The 15,638-nt window shown below is 51.2% G+C and overlaps 2 protein-coding genes across 2 annotated transcripts in view; one reads left to right on the top strand and one right to left on the bottom strand.

The window, feature by feature from the left end:
* The window catches only part of TBCC (tubulin folding cofactor C), a 32,521-nt gene extending 29,522 nt beyond the window's left edge, over nt 1–2,999 (bottom strand). Inside the window, exon 1 of the mRNA XM_078878840.1 lies at nt 2,982–2,999. The gene's annotated coding sequence lies outside the window, so the exon portion shown is untranslated. The remainder of the gene's footprint in view (nt 1–2,981) is intronic.
* Nucleotides 3,000–3,533: 534 nt separating this feature from the next.
* Nucleotides 3,534–15,115, top strand: EIF4A3 (eukaryotic translation initiation factor 4A3). The gene is made up of 12 exons (XM_078878839.1): nt 3,534–3,721; nt 5,511–5,583; nt 5,870–5,936; nt 6,404–6,466; nt 7,364–7,496; nt 7,717–7,797; nt 9,231–9,372; nt 9,917–10,055; nt 10,548–10,663; nt 11,518–11,625; nt 12,769–12,896; nt 13,681–15,115. The coding sequence occupies exons 1-12, from the start codon at nt 3,568–3,570 to the stop codon at nt 13,695–13,697; spliced, it is 1,221 nt and encodes a 406-aa protein (XP_078734965.1). The 5' UTR covers nt 3,534–3,567; the 3' UTR covers nt 13,698–15,115.
* Nucleotides 15,116–15,638: the final 523 nt, after the last annotated feature.

The raw sequence follows: 15,638 nt of genomic DNA, 5'->3' as shown, positions 1-15,638 counted from the left end.
AGCAGCAGCATCGTCAGGTGACGGCCACATACAGCAGGCGTCAGGGGTCGAACCCACGACCTGCAGCCCAGGCGAGGGAGTTAACATCTCGCCACCGCGGCGTGCCCTACTTGCTTAGCAGAAGGCTGAGACGTCTATGTCCGGCGGACTTGAGGCAACAACAACAACAACACTCTTGGCTACTTCTTAACACGTAGGTTTTCATAGCCGATATGATTCATAATTATATTGAATAGATGACGTAGTTGCTCGCAGGAACTGCTGAAGACCGGAGCCCTGTGCTGCAGGGCAGCCCAGCCAACTCTCAGATGGAGAAAGGAAAGAATCTGTCAGGCCACGTGATGATCTGACCAAAAACTGTGCCATTAGAATCCCTCCACAGCCCGACAGCCAAACAACATGCATTGTGACGTGTACACGCGTGTCATGCGCTCATTGTGACGTGTACATGCATGTCATGCGCTCATTGTGACGTGTACACGCGTGTCATGCGCTCATTGTGACGTGTACACGCGTGTCATGCGCTCATTGTGACGTGTACATGCGTGTCATGCGCTCATTGTGACGTGTACACGCGTTTCATGCGCTCCTTGTGACGTGTACACGCGTGTCATGCGCTCATTGTGACGTGTACACGCGTGTCATGCGCTCATTGTGACGTGTACACGCGTGTCATGCGCTCATTGTGACGTGTACATGCGTGTCATGCGCTCATTGTGACGTGTACACGCGTTTCATGCGCTCCTTGTGACGTGTACACGCGTGCCATGCGCTCATTGTGACGTGTACACGCGTTTCATGCGCTCCTTGTGACGTGTACACGTGTGTCATGCGCTCATTGTGACGTGTACATGCGTGTCATGCGCTCATTGTGACGTGTACACGCGTGTCATGCGCTCCGTGTGACGTGTACACGCGTGTCATGCGCTTTTTTTCCATCAGCTACCAGCAAGCTGACGAACGATCCTCGCAAACCGCATTCAGTGGTTATATACGACGTCTCGTTTGAAATTACGTCAAAAATCACCGCGGCAAAATCTATAAAGAGAAACATTCCAGCGAGTAAGTGACCGCGTCACTTTGCGAGTCTCCGACAGGATATTGCGATCTTCATGTCCACGTCTCATCTTCCTCTCGTGTCGGCCCACTGGGTGTTTACCTGCGGGAGGAAACTGGGGCACCCGGAGAAACCCCACTCGCACGAGGGGGCGACGCTCTTTCCCATGCAGATTGAACAAGTGGAGGCCGTGGCGCACTTTGCTGTGCCGCCTTCTCCTGGCGAGCCAGGGCACGCGGCTCCTCCTCGACGCCCACGGGGAGAAGGGAGTCTCCCACCATCTGTGTGTGATCCACCAACCCTCGCCGCTGCCTCCACAGGCGCTGGGTCGCAGGCGACTGACAGAGAGCCGCCAGCCTTTACACAACGGTGGTGCTCGGGACTGTGTCTCGTTCACGAACTTCAGGTCGATACTTTTTTAAATCCTTTATATTAAGTTCACTTGCTTGCTTGCGCGCTTACGACCGTGCACATTTTTCGGTCGTTTTTTAACCCACTTCCCGTGATCCAATCGAGCTGATATTTTGCACACAGACTCGTTGTGCGTGACAATTTATTTTCGTTAAAAAAAATTTCCAAAATTTTACACTTTTTAGGAAAAAATAAATAATATTTAATTACCAATTGCTTAATGGTGGCAGGCAATCATCTGACCCATAGGTGGCAGCCATCTCAAGCCAGAGGACGAGAGGACTCTAGCCGCCACGCATATAAAGGATTTATAGTGAAAAACTTTGTTTTTACGGGTTAATTTTTTTTTACTTTAAACGACCCATAATAGAGGTCGTGTAAATACGAATGTGTCGTTGAACCCGCCACCACCCGACACGCGGCCAATGAGTAAAGTTTGTCGCGTCAACAAAACGTGGCCAATTCGTGACTCGTTCTGCACTCACCGGCTGTGTGTTGGGAGAGTGAACACACAACAACAACATTTACAACAACATTTACAACAACATTTACAACAACATTTACAACAACATTTACAACAACAACATTTACAACAACATTTACAACAACATTTACAACAACATTTACAACAACATTTACAACAACATTTACAACAACATTTACAACAACATTTACAACAACATTTACAACAACATTTACAACAACATTTACAACAACATTTACAATTCGGGCACCGTGACGTTTAGACTATCGGGATGATTTTGCTGCTTTAAATGTCCAAGCGATAAGCCGCCTTTGTTGAGCTGTCATTTGCCCGGTAGAATGGGGATGGTGCAGTGTGGTTGTTGTATGTTGTTGTGTGTTTGTGGTGTTGTGTTTGTGTTGTGTTTGTGTTGTTGTGTGTTTGTGTTGTTGTGTGTTTGTGTTGTTGCCGTGTTTGTGTTGTTGTGTATCTGTGTTGTTGTTGTGTTTGTGTTGTTGTGTTTGTGTTGTGTGTTTGTGTTGTGTGTTTGTGTTGTTGCCGTGTTTGTGTTGTTGTGTATCTGTGTTGTTGTTGTGTTTGTGTTGTTGTGTGTCTGTGTTGTTGTTGTGTTTGTCTTGTTGTGTGTCTGTGTTGTTGTTGTGTATCTGTGTTGTTGTGTTGTGTTGTTGTGTGCCTGTGTTGTTGTTGTGTATCTGTGTTGTTGTTGTGTGTATGTGTTGTTGTTGTGTTTGTGTTGTTGTGTGTCTGTGTTGTTGTTGTGTTTGTCTTGTTGTGTGTCTGTGTTGTTGTTGTGTTTGTGTTGTTGTGTGTCTGTGTTGTTGTTGTGTTTGTCTTGTTGTGTGTCTGTGTTGTTGTTGTGTATCTGTGTTGTTGTGTTTGTGTTGTTGTGTGTCTGTGTTGTTGTTGTGTTTGTGTTGTTGTGTGCCTGTGTTGTTGTTGTGTATCTGTGTTGTTGTTGTGTGTATGTGTTGTTGTTGTGTTTGTGTTGTCTGTTTGTGTTGTTGTGTTTGTGTTTGGTGCTTTGTTTACTTTGTTGGCACGCCAGGGTGCGTCGGCCACTCGTCTCAGTCAGTCGACCCGTGGCACCTGCTGGGTCTGCCCCGTGACCTCCTGCCGGCGGGCGTTCGACACTTCACGTGGCCTGATCGTGCACCTAGCCTGGCACAAGCGTCGTGGTGATGTCACCGCCACTTAGTGGCGAATGGCGGTTGTTGTTGTTGGCCTTTATTGTACTTTGCACTCCTGTCGTGTTCTTGCAATGTTTGTTGTTGTTAACGTTCTTACCCCCGTGCCCCGACTGGACTTCTGTAAAAAAAAAACAGCGTTTATAGCTCATCGGATTCCTCCCGCAGTATAAATAAATAAATTATCAATTAGCAACGCGTTTTATTAAATAAATAATGCGGCGGAACTCCCCGTTGAACTAATCAAGATGGCGACACGGCGCCGGTGACGCGACTTCCGCTCTCGACCTCGCGCGCCGTGACGTCACCGTCGTGACCACCCCCCCTCCACCGCGTACGACCTCTTTGCGACACCGCCTACCGTAAAGCGTTGCCCCGCGCATGCGCAGTGCGCGCCTCTGTCGTCGTCTTTGAGGGAGGAGGCAGCAGCGATGGCAGCGATGGCAGCCCCAGCGAGACCGCGCCGCGTGCTCGAGGAGGACTTCTCCAAGATCGAGTTCGAGACGAGCGAGGAGGTGGACGTGACGCCCACCTTCGACTCCATGGGGCTGCGCGAGGACCTGCTGCGCGGCATCTACGCCTACGGTAAGGCGGCGGCGGGCCAGGCCAGGCCTCGGCGGCGTTGCCTAGGCCTCGTCTCGCCTAGCGCGGGCCGAGGCTGCGGGGTGTTGTCGTGTTAGCGGCGAAGCGCGGGGTCGTTTGTTTAGTGGTGAAAGTGTGTTAACGATTGTGTTAGTAGAGTAATGGTGACGTTGAGTTTATGGTGAAAGTGTGTTAAAGATTGTGTTAGTAGAGTAATGGTGACGTTGAGTTCATGGTGAAAGTGTGTTAAAGATTGTGTTAGTAGGGTAATGGTGACGTTTAGAGTGTTAACGATTGTGTTAGTAGAGTAGTGGTGACGTTTAGAGTGTGCCACCGTGTCAGTGGTGAAAGTGTGTTAAAGATTGTGTTAGTAGAGTAGTGGTGACGTTGAGTTCATGGTGAAAGTGTGTTAAAGATTGTGTTAGTAGAGTAGGGTGACGTTGAGTTAGTGGTGAAAGTGTGTTAAAGATTGTGTTAGTAGAGAAGTGTTGAAGTTTAGTTCGTGGTGAAAGTGTGTTAAAGATTGTGTTAGTAGAGTAGTGGTGAAGTTGAGTTCATGGTGAAAGTGTGTTAAAGATTGTGTTAGAGTAGTTGTGAAGTTTATAGTGTGCCCGTGTTCAGGGTAAAGCGGAGTGTTTATGTTAATTACAGAAATGTGCGTGTAACTTCTTTCCCACCATACGTTGCCAACTGTGGTAATCGAAGGTGATAAAGCTGAGAGTGGTCGTGTTGATGATAATAACAATAATGGTAAAGCTGTGGGTGTGATCGTGTTGATGGTAAAACTGAGTGCGCTCATTTTAATACATTGGTGGTGAAGTTGTGTGGGTGATGGTGTTCATTGTAGCGTTGCAATGAAATGGAACGCGTGCGTCCGACGGCGCGAGCGATGGCATGAACTCGGGTGGAGGTAGAACGCCACCGCGTGACTTAGAGAAGCCTTCATCCAGCAGTGGATTGATAATCATCACTGCTGATAATTAAACGGATATTGTGATCAGCTTGTCCGGTGGGACTTGTTGGGGCTTGTAAGAATTCACTGTTAGTTTTGTATACGATACGGGTGGAGCTGTGGTGCATTGGTTAGCGCACAACTTAACCCGGTGTTCTGAGTTAAATTTGTGGCCTCGACCAACAGAGAAGAGTGAGTGATGCCATCACTAGCATTACACTATTGAGAGTTTATGTTGATAGGTTACGCGGATGGTCCCGTTTATCCACTTTCCTGGCTATTTTACAAGGAAGATCCGTGGGGTGTGAGCACGGTGCTGTCTTTTATAGTAATTGTGTTAATTCATATGATGGCAGTAACTACTGAGGTTCCAAGTTCAAATCTAAGCCCCCTGACGTCTTGTCTGGGGGTACATAATGGCCGTGGCATGGGACCCTGAGCTGACTGTCGAGACCCTGGGTCTGAATCCGGATTCCATGCACACGTGATGCAGCTGGGCTTGTGTGCGCCGAGAGTTTTTAGAACTCAGCCCAGTCACGACTGACTGCACAAAACAAACCACCGTATATGAATACATTCGGGGGTTTGTTTTGCCCAGATAAAGTCTTGAGGCTCAAACAGGAGACGAGTACAGGCCAAATCACCATGAATAAATATACACACAAAATAATAAACTGGTACAATCACATACAGCAAAGCTGTCACATGTGATTATCAATAATGCTCAAAAATCCGAAACGAACAACCTTCGCTGAAAGTTGCATCTGTTAACACACAACTGCGATGTACCAATGAGAGCGTGACGAGTGAGTAACAAGAGCGGCACGTTGTGTGTTTCAGGTTTTGAGAAGCCCTCGGCGATCCAGCAGCGAGCCATCAAGCAGATCATCAAGGGCCGTGACGTCATCGCACAGTGCGTTCGCCCACTCGGAACAATCGCTCTCCGTGTCGACCCACTCGCAAGCCGCACACATCACACACACCACACACGACACTCACAATCCACACACATCACACACGACACTCACAATCCACACACAACACACACGACACTCACAATCCACGTGCGCGCGTATCGCAGACCAGTCACAACTCGCGTGCAGATTAAAGGACCACAATCCACACATGGATCACAGACGAATCACAACCCACACGAGAGATGTAACGACGACTCTATCTCACCCACCCGCCGTGCGCAGGTCTCAGTCCGGTACGGGGAAAACGGCGACCTTCTGCGTGTCGGTGCTCCAGTGCCTGGACACTCAGGTGAGAGACCCGATTGATGAGTTGTTGCAGTCGATGTTTAGTTTACCAGGTAAGGCCCCACTGAGCTGTGCAGCTCTATTTCAGATGCGACCTGGCCACAAATGATAGCTCAACGAAGTGGCTTATCGTCGTGTGGAAATATATAGCGGCAGCCAAATACTCTTAAACGCCGTGCAGACGATTGTGCTAATAATCACCGCGGTGATAATGACAGCAAGGATGATAACAGGCAAGATGGTAATAGTGCCGAGAATTATACCGTTGGTGATGATTACATTTATTATGACAAAAGTAGTTATGGTGATGATAACAGTGAAGACAATAGCGCTGGTAATGATGGTGAATGTGGAGTTAATAGTAATGTTTATAATAGTGATGGTCGCGGTGGCGATAGCCGTCATACTGATAGTGGTAATGGTGGTTATAGTGCGACTCGTGATGATAATTTGTGTGTGTGTGTGTTACAGGTCCGGGAAACCCAAGCCCTCATCTTGTCTCCAACAAGAGAGTTGGCCACACAAATACAGAAGGTACAATTTGCTGCGTGCGATTGACACGCATCAGCGAGTGTGTGACCTGCCGATAGTTATCAATACCAACTGCTGTGCGCAAATAATATGAACACGATTGTAGTTCTTCTTGGTTCTTTCGGTAAAGTCACGTAGAAGGGAAGTAATAAAATAATAAAAATAAAACATAATAAAATGAAATAATTCTCACGACGTTTCGGCCACAACGCAAGCAGCCGTCCTCATACGATTGTAGTTGGGAAACAATGAATAACGTGGCAGTTGTAAGCGAATTTTTGAGATGTTACCAAGTGGAGCCTCGTCGTTTTGGGGCTCCCATCACGCCTTGCATACATCACATGACATCGCCACACAGCCTTGTTTAGACCACCGGCTCTATATTATTATTCCTTATTAATGTCCTCCCAATCACGAGCAACTTGCATAGGCAACCTGTACACTTATGTAGGAATCCACAGACTCCTATAGAAACCCATATACTTGCATAGACTCGTTTCTCAAGTGTAATGAGTTGATGGTCTCAGCTCGGTCACCAATGTCTGCAGGTGGTATACAGGAGGGCATGGATTGATCACGACCATGATGCCTGCTGTATATTTGGAGCTTGCATGTTCCTCTCCCCGTGGTTGCGTGGATTTTTCTGCGGGTCCTTTGGTTTTTCCCTCTACATTTAGAATCAACGCGCGTTTAGAGTGTTTTGCTGCTAGACATTTCCACGTGATAAGCCAATTGATTGAGCCGACATCCGTGGCCAGGTCGCTTCTGACAAAGAGCTCGACAGCTCAGCAGGACCTTTCCCGGTTAAAATAATAAAAGTTTTAGTAAAATAGAGTGGACTCACTCGGCCTCGAGGAGTGTCTCACTCGGTCACGCGTCGCCCCTTCCGCCGCCCGCCAGGTGCTGAAGGCGCTGGGCGACTACATGAGCGTTCAGTGCCACTCCTGCATCGGCGGCACCAACGTGGGCGAGGACATCCGCAAGCTGGACTACGGGCAGCACGTCGTGGCCGGCACGCCGGGCCGGGTCTTCGGTACGTCGCCCCACGCCGTTACTTCGATCGCGGCTGCGTTTTCATCCGGAAGCGTGTTTCTTGCACCTTTTACCCCCCTTTGTGCTGCCCACCGCTTCGCTGCGTTATAAAAACGTGATTTGCGTTTGTTTCGCGTTTATCCGGGTCGCACTGTAAACGAGAGTTGTGTTTTTTCGCGCTTGTGACCAATATATGCGATGTTGGTGACTTTTTTGCACAGACATGATCCGTCGCAGGAATCTGCGCACGCGTGCGATAAAGATGCTAGTTTTGGACGAAGCGGACGAGATGCTCAACAAAGGTGGGCGGCTCGCTCACTCGCAAGCTCACTCGCACGCTCACTCACTCGCACGCTCACTCGCACGCTCACTCACTCGCACGCTCGCTCACTCGCGCGCGCCGACTCGCATTCCTCGACATTTAAGAAAATGCATTTAGAGTATTTGTTTGCTTAAAATTTCTACGTGATGATAAGCCACTTCGTTGAGCTATCATTTGTTGTCAGGTCGCTTCTGAAAAAGAGCTGTGTAGCTCAATGGGCCTTACCTGGTAAAATAAAAATAGTCTCTAGTTAATTTTATTTGTCAACTCAACCGTAACCCTAATTAACCCAAATCATCTTTTTGGTTCTTTCGGTAAAGTCACGTAGAAGGGAAATAATAAAATAATAAAAATAAAACATAATAAAAAAAACATTTCTTATTTTTATAAAGTTTTATTTTTATTATTTCCCTTCTACGTGACTTTACCGAAAGGACCAAGAAGATGAATCCCTGCAGTCACGAAAGCTTTAAATCGAAATTTAACCCAAATCTATTGTATTTGAATTTGTCGTGGCTCAACCCAAGTTTTATTAGCCCGCCTAATAACCGTCGTATGAGGGTGCTCCACATCTTACCAGATGGTCACGTGAGGTCACAATGGGTTGTTAACCGGAGTTCCTGATGCCGTGTGTGAACGTGAGTGCTGGGGGAGACGTACGTGATCACTTGAAAGGAGTCCCAAGGCTTTCCTGGGCAAACGAGCAGAATAATTAATAGGAGTCAGCAGACCTTGAAAATCAATTGTCAATTTGAAGAGGAAGCCAGTGAAGAAATTAAAGAACCGAATGACGTGTGTGTGAGCAAGCGTTTTGAACGACGCTCAAATGCCTCGGCGACTCCACATCGCCCTTACATCAACATCTCACCTCAAACATTCGCAATCAGAATATTCAATTATACTGGAGGAATCCGATGAGCTATCAAGCTCTTTTTCACAGATGTCCAGCTGAACCACAGACGGGTTGGGAAGACAGTGGTCACGCGATGAGCCGCTGTCAAATTCTGTGGGGGGTTTTTTATGGGCGGAAACCAGAGAACCTGGAAGAAACTCGCGCAGAACAGGGAGAGGACATTCACATTCCACACAGCAAGGTGCCCGAGTCGGGACTCCAACCCAGGCGCTGCTTGCTGTGAGGCACGAGCGTCACCGCTGCCGCCAGCCGCCCCCCCCTCTCGGCACCTGCCAGCGATGCTTGCTCTGGGTCATCCCAATTGAGTCATTTGCGGCCTAATTGTTTTTCAAACTTGGACCGTGATGCCGGCACACACGGTGGCTTACTCTGTGTTCCCGTTGGCGTCGCACCGGATCTTTGACGTCCGCTGTGAAGCAGACGGCGGTAATCCCCTGGGGTGGCCTGCCGGAATTTCGGCCGTGCCGCGTCGCCGACGTATCGTTTTGTTGCCTTGGCAGGCTTCAAGGAGCAGATCTACGACGTGTACCGCTACCTGCCCCCGGCGACGCAGGTGTGCCTCATCAGCGCCACGCTGCCGCACGAGATCCTGGAGATGACGAACAAGTTCATGACGGACCCCATCCGCATCCTGGTCAAACGGTAGGGCATAGCGCGAATCGCACGTGGGAAGGGTGGGGTGGGTGGGGGGCGGTGGCGTAGCTCAGTGTGCAGGCGGTGCGCCCGCGCCAGGGCCCCCTCGGGCTGGAAGGGCCCAAGTGCCGGGCGACCAAGAGGCAGCGGAATTGAGGACGGGGGGGGGGGGTGGGGGGGAGGCCCATTGCCTTCCTGGCCCATGCTGCCCAAGCCACACCGTTGGCAGAGCGGTCTCTTGTGTTCATTCAAAGGTGATAGGTGTGTCTATCCCTTTTGTGTCGTGTCCTACCTTGTGAGGTCTGCCTAGCCTGTCCCTTAGGTTCTGTCTTGCATTGTCTGTCCCGCATGTTCCGTCCCATTTGTATCGTCCGCCTTGCCCGTCGTCTCGTTTGTCCGCATTACCAGCGCGGGTGTAGCACTGTCGGGCGACACTGCATGGGGAGGCCTTCATCCAGCAGTGGATTGACAAAGGGGCCGCGCATTTGTGACGCCGCCGGGGGTCCCCCCACCACACTGACGTGGCACGCGTGTTGTGTTTGTGCGCCTCAAGTGACGAGTTGACCCTGGAGGGCATCAAGCAGTTCTTCGTGGCCGTGGAGCGCGAGGAGTGGAAGTTCGACACCCTGTGCGACCTCTACGACACGCTCACCATCACCCAGGCCGTCATCTTCTGCAACACCAAGCGCAAGGTGCCCCCCCCCCCCCTTCAAGCGATGATGCACTGGGTGGCAGGGTGGCGCAGCGGGTGACGCGCTTGTCTTGCGTGTACGTCGATTCCCGATTCGGGCGCCTTCCTGCATTGCGGTTTGTCCGTTCTCCCCCTGTCCCTGCATGGGTTTCCTCACATAGCTAAAAAACAAACTACACAATCTCACTGGTATTGTGGCCAGACATCCCAATGCTGAAAGAATTACCTACAAAATACGGGGTCAAAACATCGCTGTTACCTGGCTTGACCACCTGAACGTGAAAAGAGGAGATTAGCGACTTGATCATAATAACAACTAACAAGGCAGCAGCAAGCCAGTCTGTTAAGGGAGCTTCTGTTTTGTTAGTGGATTGGAGGGTAGAAATTTGAGGGATCCATTTCCCATGGTAAATGTTTTTATACCCCCCCTCCCCTCATCACTATTGCAACGGTTTAATCATCTTCCCCCGCTCCCCGCCACCGCATGGCGCAGGTGGACTGGCTGACGGAGAAGATGCGCGAGGCGAACTTCACGGTGTCCAGCATGCACGGGGACATGCCACAGAAGGAGCGCGACACCATCATGAAGGAGTTCCGCTCCGGTGCCAGGTGAGGTGCCCCGCCCCCTGCCCCCCCCACAACCCCCCCGACTCTGCTCCCCCCCACCACTCCCCCCCGCTGCCCCTCCCCCGCCCCCCCCCCCCACCGCTCCCCCACCCCCCCCCACCCCCCCACTCCCCCACAACTACCCCGCGTCTTCCCCCCCCACACCAACCCCCCTCCCCGCTGCCCCCCCCCTGCTCCGCCGCCCAGTGAGCGTCAAGCTGATGATGGCTCAGCCAAGCGCTGCCCGCCAGGCCTGGGCACTGCTCGACTTCACCTGATCCGATGAGCTCGGGGGGGGTTTCTCGTACGTACGTTGAACTTCGTTGGCGTCGCACGTAGCCAACCGTGCTCATCTCGGAGGTGCGGGGGTGGAAGGACAATAAAATAACAGAAAAATCACTTCTGAAGAAATGAGTTTGTGTTGTGAGACAGCGCTGGATTGTGTTCCCACGAGGCATTGGTGTTAGTGCGTTGGCGTGCGTCTGTGTGTACCGTGTGTGTGTGCCTGTGCGTCCTATGCGTGCGTTGCTGTGTGTTCCTGCGTGCGTGTTTGTGCGTGTATTTGCTTGTGCGTGCATGTGTTCACGTCACGTGCATCTGTGTGTACATGTGTTTGCATGTTGGCAGAGTGGGGAGCACAGCTGGTGCATCTGTCAGTCATCTCAGGCAGTTAGCCCATAACACCTCTGACCTGCGGGCGAGCCTTCGACGGCATTACGTAGACTCAAAGCGCACCTAGCCTGGCGCAATCGTTTTGTAGGCGTGATTGCCACTTCGTGGTGAATGGCGGCTGCTGCTGCTATAAGCATGTGTCTGCGTTTGTCCCCGCGTGCATCTGTACGTCTGCGTGCGTGCAGCCGTGTGCTGATCTCCACGGATGTGTGGGCCCGCGGTCTCGACGTGCCCCAGGTCTCCCTCATCATCAACTACGACCTCCCCAACAACCGCGAGCTCTACATCCACAGGTACCCGTCCCGGCAGCGCCTCGCCGTCGCTTACTCCGCCCAACACGCGCAGTGATTCACTGCGCAAAGATTAAAGTCGATGAGCCTTTGGAAATTGGTTCACATCTCGCATTTGACAGCCCTAAGGCAGTGTCGGAAATTCCACATTCCTATGTCGGGGGGCGTGTTTATGCATAGGTCAGCCACCGCTGACTTCTCATTGCAAGCCAGGACTACAAGCAGGTTTCATAGGCAACGTGACGATTTATGTAAATCTTTATTAATCCCGATATGTTTAATTCCCAGCTGGAATTTAGCCCAGTTAGGTAGACAATCAAACACAATTCTGTGGGTGCTATGGAGGTTTTTTTCCTGCAGTTGTTGGTGACCGGGCTTAGACCGTCGATCAACTCGCCAGACTTGAGAACGCGGCTTAATCACAGGGCGGCAACACGGTGGCTAGGGGATGTGATCTTCCTCGCCTGGTACGCAGGAGGTTCTGGGTTCGATCCCAACCCTGATGCCTGTATATGATGCCTGAATGTTCTCTCCCCGTGGTGGCGTGGATTTTTCTCCGGGTCCTCCGGTGTTTCTCTCCGCATTTAAAGGCAACATGCGTTCAGAGTATTTGGCTGCTACAAATTTCCACACGATGATGATGATGCTAAGCCACTTCGTTGAGCTGTCATTTGTGATATCCAGGTCGCTTCTGAAAAATAGATAAATAGCTCAGTGGGTCTTACCTGGTAAAATAAAAAATAGTTCTCATAGTACATCCAATATATAGGTTTTTTGGCTTGGATCACTTAAAAATAATTGTCAAACCCACCACCACCTGACACAGCCAATTAGTAAAGGTTGTCACGTAAACAGAACATGCCAATTCGTTACTAGTACAGCACACGGGTGTGTTGGAGAGCAAATCCACAACATTTACAATGCGAGTACGAAGTTTTGCTAGTAATTACAACTAACATCATCAGGCGGACACAAATCTGGCTGCCCGTCTGATGATGCCGGTTGTAATTACTGGCGAAACGTCCCACACTCATATTGTGAATGTTGTGGCTTGGCTCTCCAACACGCCGGTGCTGGCTCGGCGCCGTGACCTCCACTCGGGAAATATTTTTTTTACGAAAACCCGACGGTGCTTTCCGCCCGCAGGATTGGCCGATCGGGCCGCTACGGCCGCAAAGGTGTGGCCATCAACTTCGTGAAGAACGACGACATCCGCATCCTGCGCGACATCGAGCAGTACTACTCGACGCAGATCGACGAGATGCCCATGAACGGTAAGGGGGGGGGCGCCTGCCGACGCTGCCGTTGAAGGCCCGTTAGTCGCTCTCCACTGCTGGATGAAGTCCCCCCACCTCCCCGCCTTCTCGCCACGCCGTGTCGCTCGTAGACGTCGTTTGACCGTACTTCACCGTGCTGGTCAGGCACTACGACGAGACGTAACGTGCGGGGCAGACGACGTAAATAAGACGATTTGTGCGGGGTCGGGACGTTGCTTTGGGTTGCGCTCCCACTTGGGTAAAGGTGCAGCCCTGCAATACATTTCATACGCCGCTGCCGGCGCAAAGGCCTCCACTTAAGGAAGCTCAAGAGAGCCCCTCGATCGGTTACTTGGCCTACTCTTCCACCCGGCATACATCTAGGAAGAGGTGTGAGTACCCACACTTCACCCCAACAGACACGACCTCCTGTCTGGTGAACTCGTACGGCTGGTTGGGTAGAGGCCTGGGGTGGGGGTCACTTTCATGAACCTGCAACTGCCGTGCAGGGAGATGGAACCGGTGTAACTCTGGGTTGCAAGTCCATCGGACAAACCGTCGCATGCTCTTCCGATATCAGGGTGCTGCCGTTTTAAATCTATTGATTGAGCACTAATTTCTTTAGAACTACTTTTTGTGTTTAGTTTGTTGTCCTTCGCCGCCCCCCCCCGCACCTCCGATTAGCACGGTTGGCTGCATAACGGCGCGAAAGAAGTTCAGCGTACATACCACATACGTACCACATACGTACTACATACACACCGCTTGCTAAATCCCACATTTGTTCTGTTCTTCTCCACAGTGGCCGATCTCATCTAAGAAGAGCGTTCCATCGGCGGCGGCGCTGGGCCATCAGAATCGTCCCTCCGCTCGCTCGCTAATCCCCGACCCCTCTTGGCAGCGCCCGTATCTGCTCAGCGCGTTCGTTTTCGTTTGGTTTGTCCGTCTTGTTTTTACATTTTAGGGGGGCCATCTGGGGGTCTCCACTTGGCTCTGTGTCGTTCAGTAGACATTCAGTCCAACTGCCTTGCCACGTGTGCGTTGGCCGAGGATGCAAACATGGAATGAGAATGATAAATTGTTAGGCAGCAGCACAGTGTCACAAGCCAGATTCCACATGCACAACTCCTAGCCTCTGTTGCCCGATGTGTTTGTGTGTGGTGTTGGGTGGGGTGGGGTGGGTGTCGCCCTGGTCAGGCAGTTGGGCCCCCTCGTCGTGAGATGACGATGTGCTCACGTCTCGGTGTAGCTGGGTTAACACTGTGGGCGTGTTGCACCGTCGCCAGCAACACTCACAACCCATCATCGCTACACCATCGTCGGCTCTTGGCATCATCGTCAATATCGTGACTTGGCACCGCCCTTAGAACTCAATCGTCCTCAACACCACCTTCGTCGTTAACAACACTCGCCATCACCATCAGTCGTCAAAACACACAACACCGTCATCGTCGCAGTTTTGGGTGTCGACAACATGAGCTTTAATGTGGCAGGGCTGCGTCGCTCCCCCGAGGCCTCGGTGTTGGCATCGCAGACCCACGCAGACAGCGCGCCATCGGCGGAGGGAGCACACGCCCACACCGACACCGCGGCATCGTAGAGCACATGACGCGCTCCGTGTGAAAGCGCGCCGCGGGAGATGGCAGAAGACGCCCACACAGACAACAGTCTCGGCGGGGCCAACGAGGACGCCCGCACACGGGCAATGCAGTTGTCAAATATACGAGGCCGACGCCTTCACAGAGCGCAGCCTGAGCGAGGGAGCTCCTTGGCAGACCAAGATCGGTGAAGTAACACGCCGCGGACGAGAACAATTCGGAACGACCCATCGATAAGCCACTGTCGCTGAGAGCAATGTAAAACACGCGTGCTCACGGGAGCAATGTGGAACACGTCGATTAACACGCTCGCGAACGAGGGTAACGTCGACAAAACCCGTTCCCGCGAACTCTGGGTGAAGCCGGCCTCGTCCCCAATCACACCACTGAAATAAATGTGCACATCCAGCCGCCATCACCATCACCATCCCTGCCGCCACCACCACCGCACTGCTTCACATCGGTGGCCAGTAACGTAAAAAAAAATCTGTCTTGGCCTCGTGGAGATTTCACTTTTATAATAAACCGCGTGGACTGGTTTTAGGCCCAGCGTTACCATAAATGGAATTTCTAACCCAAGTAAGAATTCCTTCTCTTGAAAATAATACCTTGTAATAAACATGTCATTTTGTTATCCATCATGTGGCTCGTGTGTGTTTTGCCCATTGCATGCAGGCTATGATGCATCCGTAATTAAAAGGTCTCCCAACTCGTACATTGTAGGCACCCCTCGCCGCAGCTTTAGTCCGTGGTCCGGAGCAGATATTCGTACCACCCAAGGTCGCAAAAGTGTACTCGTACCAATGTATTTGTACGGCTAATGAGCCGTACAAATACAGGAGTGAGTCCCGTGAATTACTTGGTAACTCCACTCGCCCCAAGTGGTTATCGCATTATTCACAGTTTGGCCACAGAGATTGAAACAGCCAAGGCTGTGCACCCTCTAGCTCAGGTGGCGCCCGCAAGTGAAATACCTTACGGGCGCCACGGTGGCGAGATGCTCGCTACTTCGCCTGGCACCTACAATGTCCTAGGTTCGATCCCGACCCTAACGCCTGTATGTTGGGAGTTTGCGTGTTCTCCCCGTGGTCGCGTGGATTTTTCTCCGGGTCCTCCGTTTTTTCCCTCCACATTTACAAACGTGTTTTTAGATTATTTTAGG

Source organism: Lampetra fluviatilis, chromosome 52 (genome assembly GCF_964198595.1).
Source record: "Lampetra fluviatilis chromosome 52, kcLamFluv1.1, whole genome shotgun sequence".
Lineage (NCBI taxonomy): Eukaryota > Metazoa > Chordata > Hyperoartia > Petromyzontiformes > Petromyzontidae > Lampetra > Lampetra fluviatilis.
The sequence above is the reverse complement of the archived record's forward strand: the minus strand, read 5'-3'. Positions and strand labels throughout refer to the sequence as shown.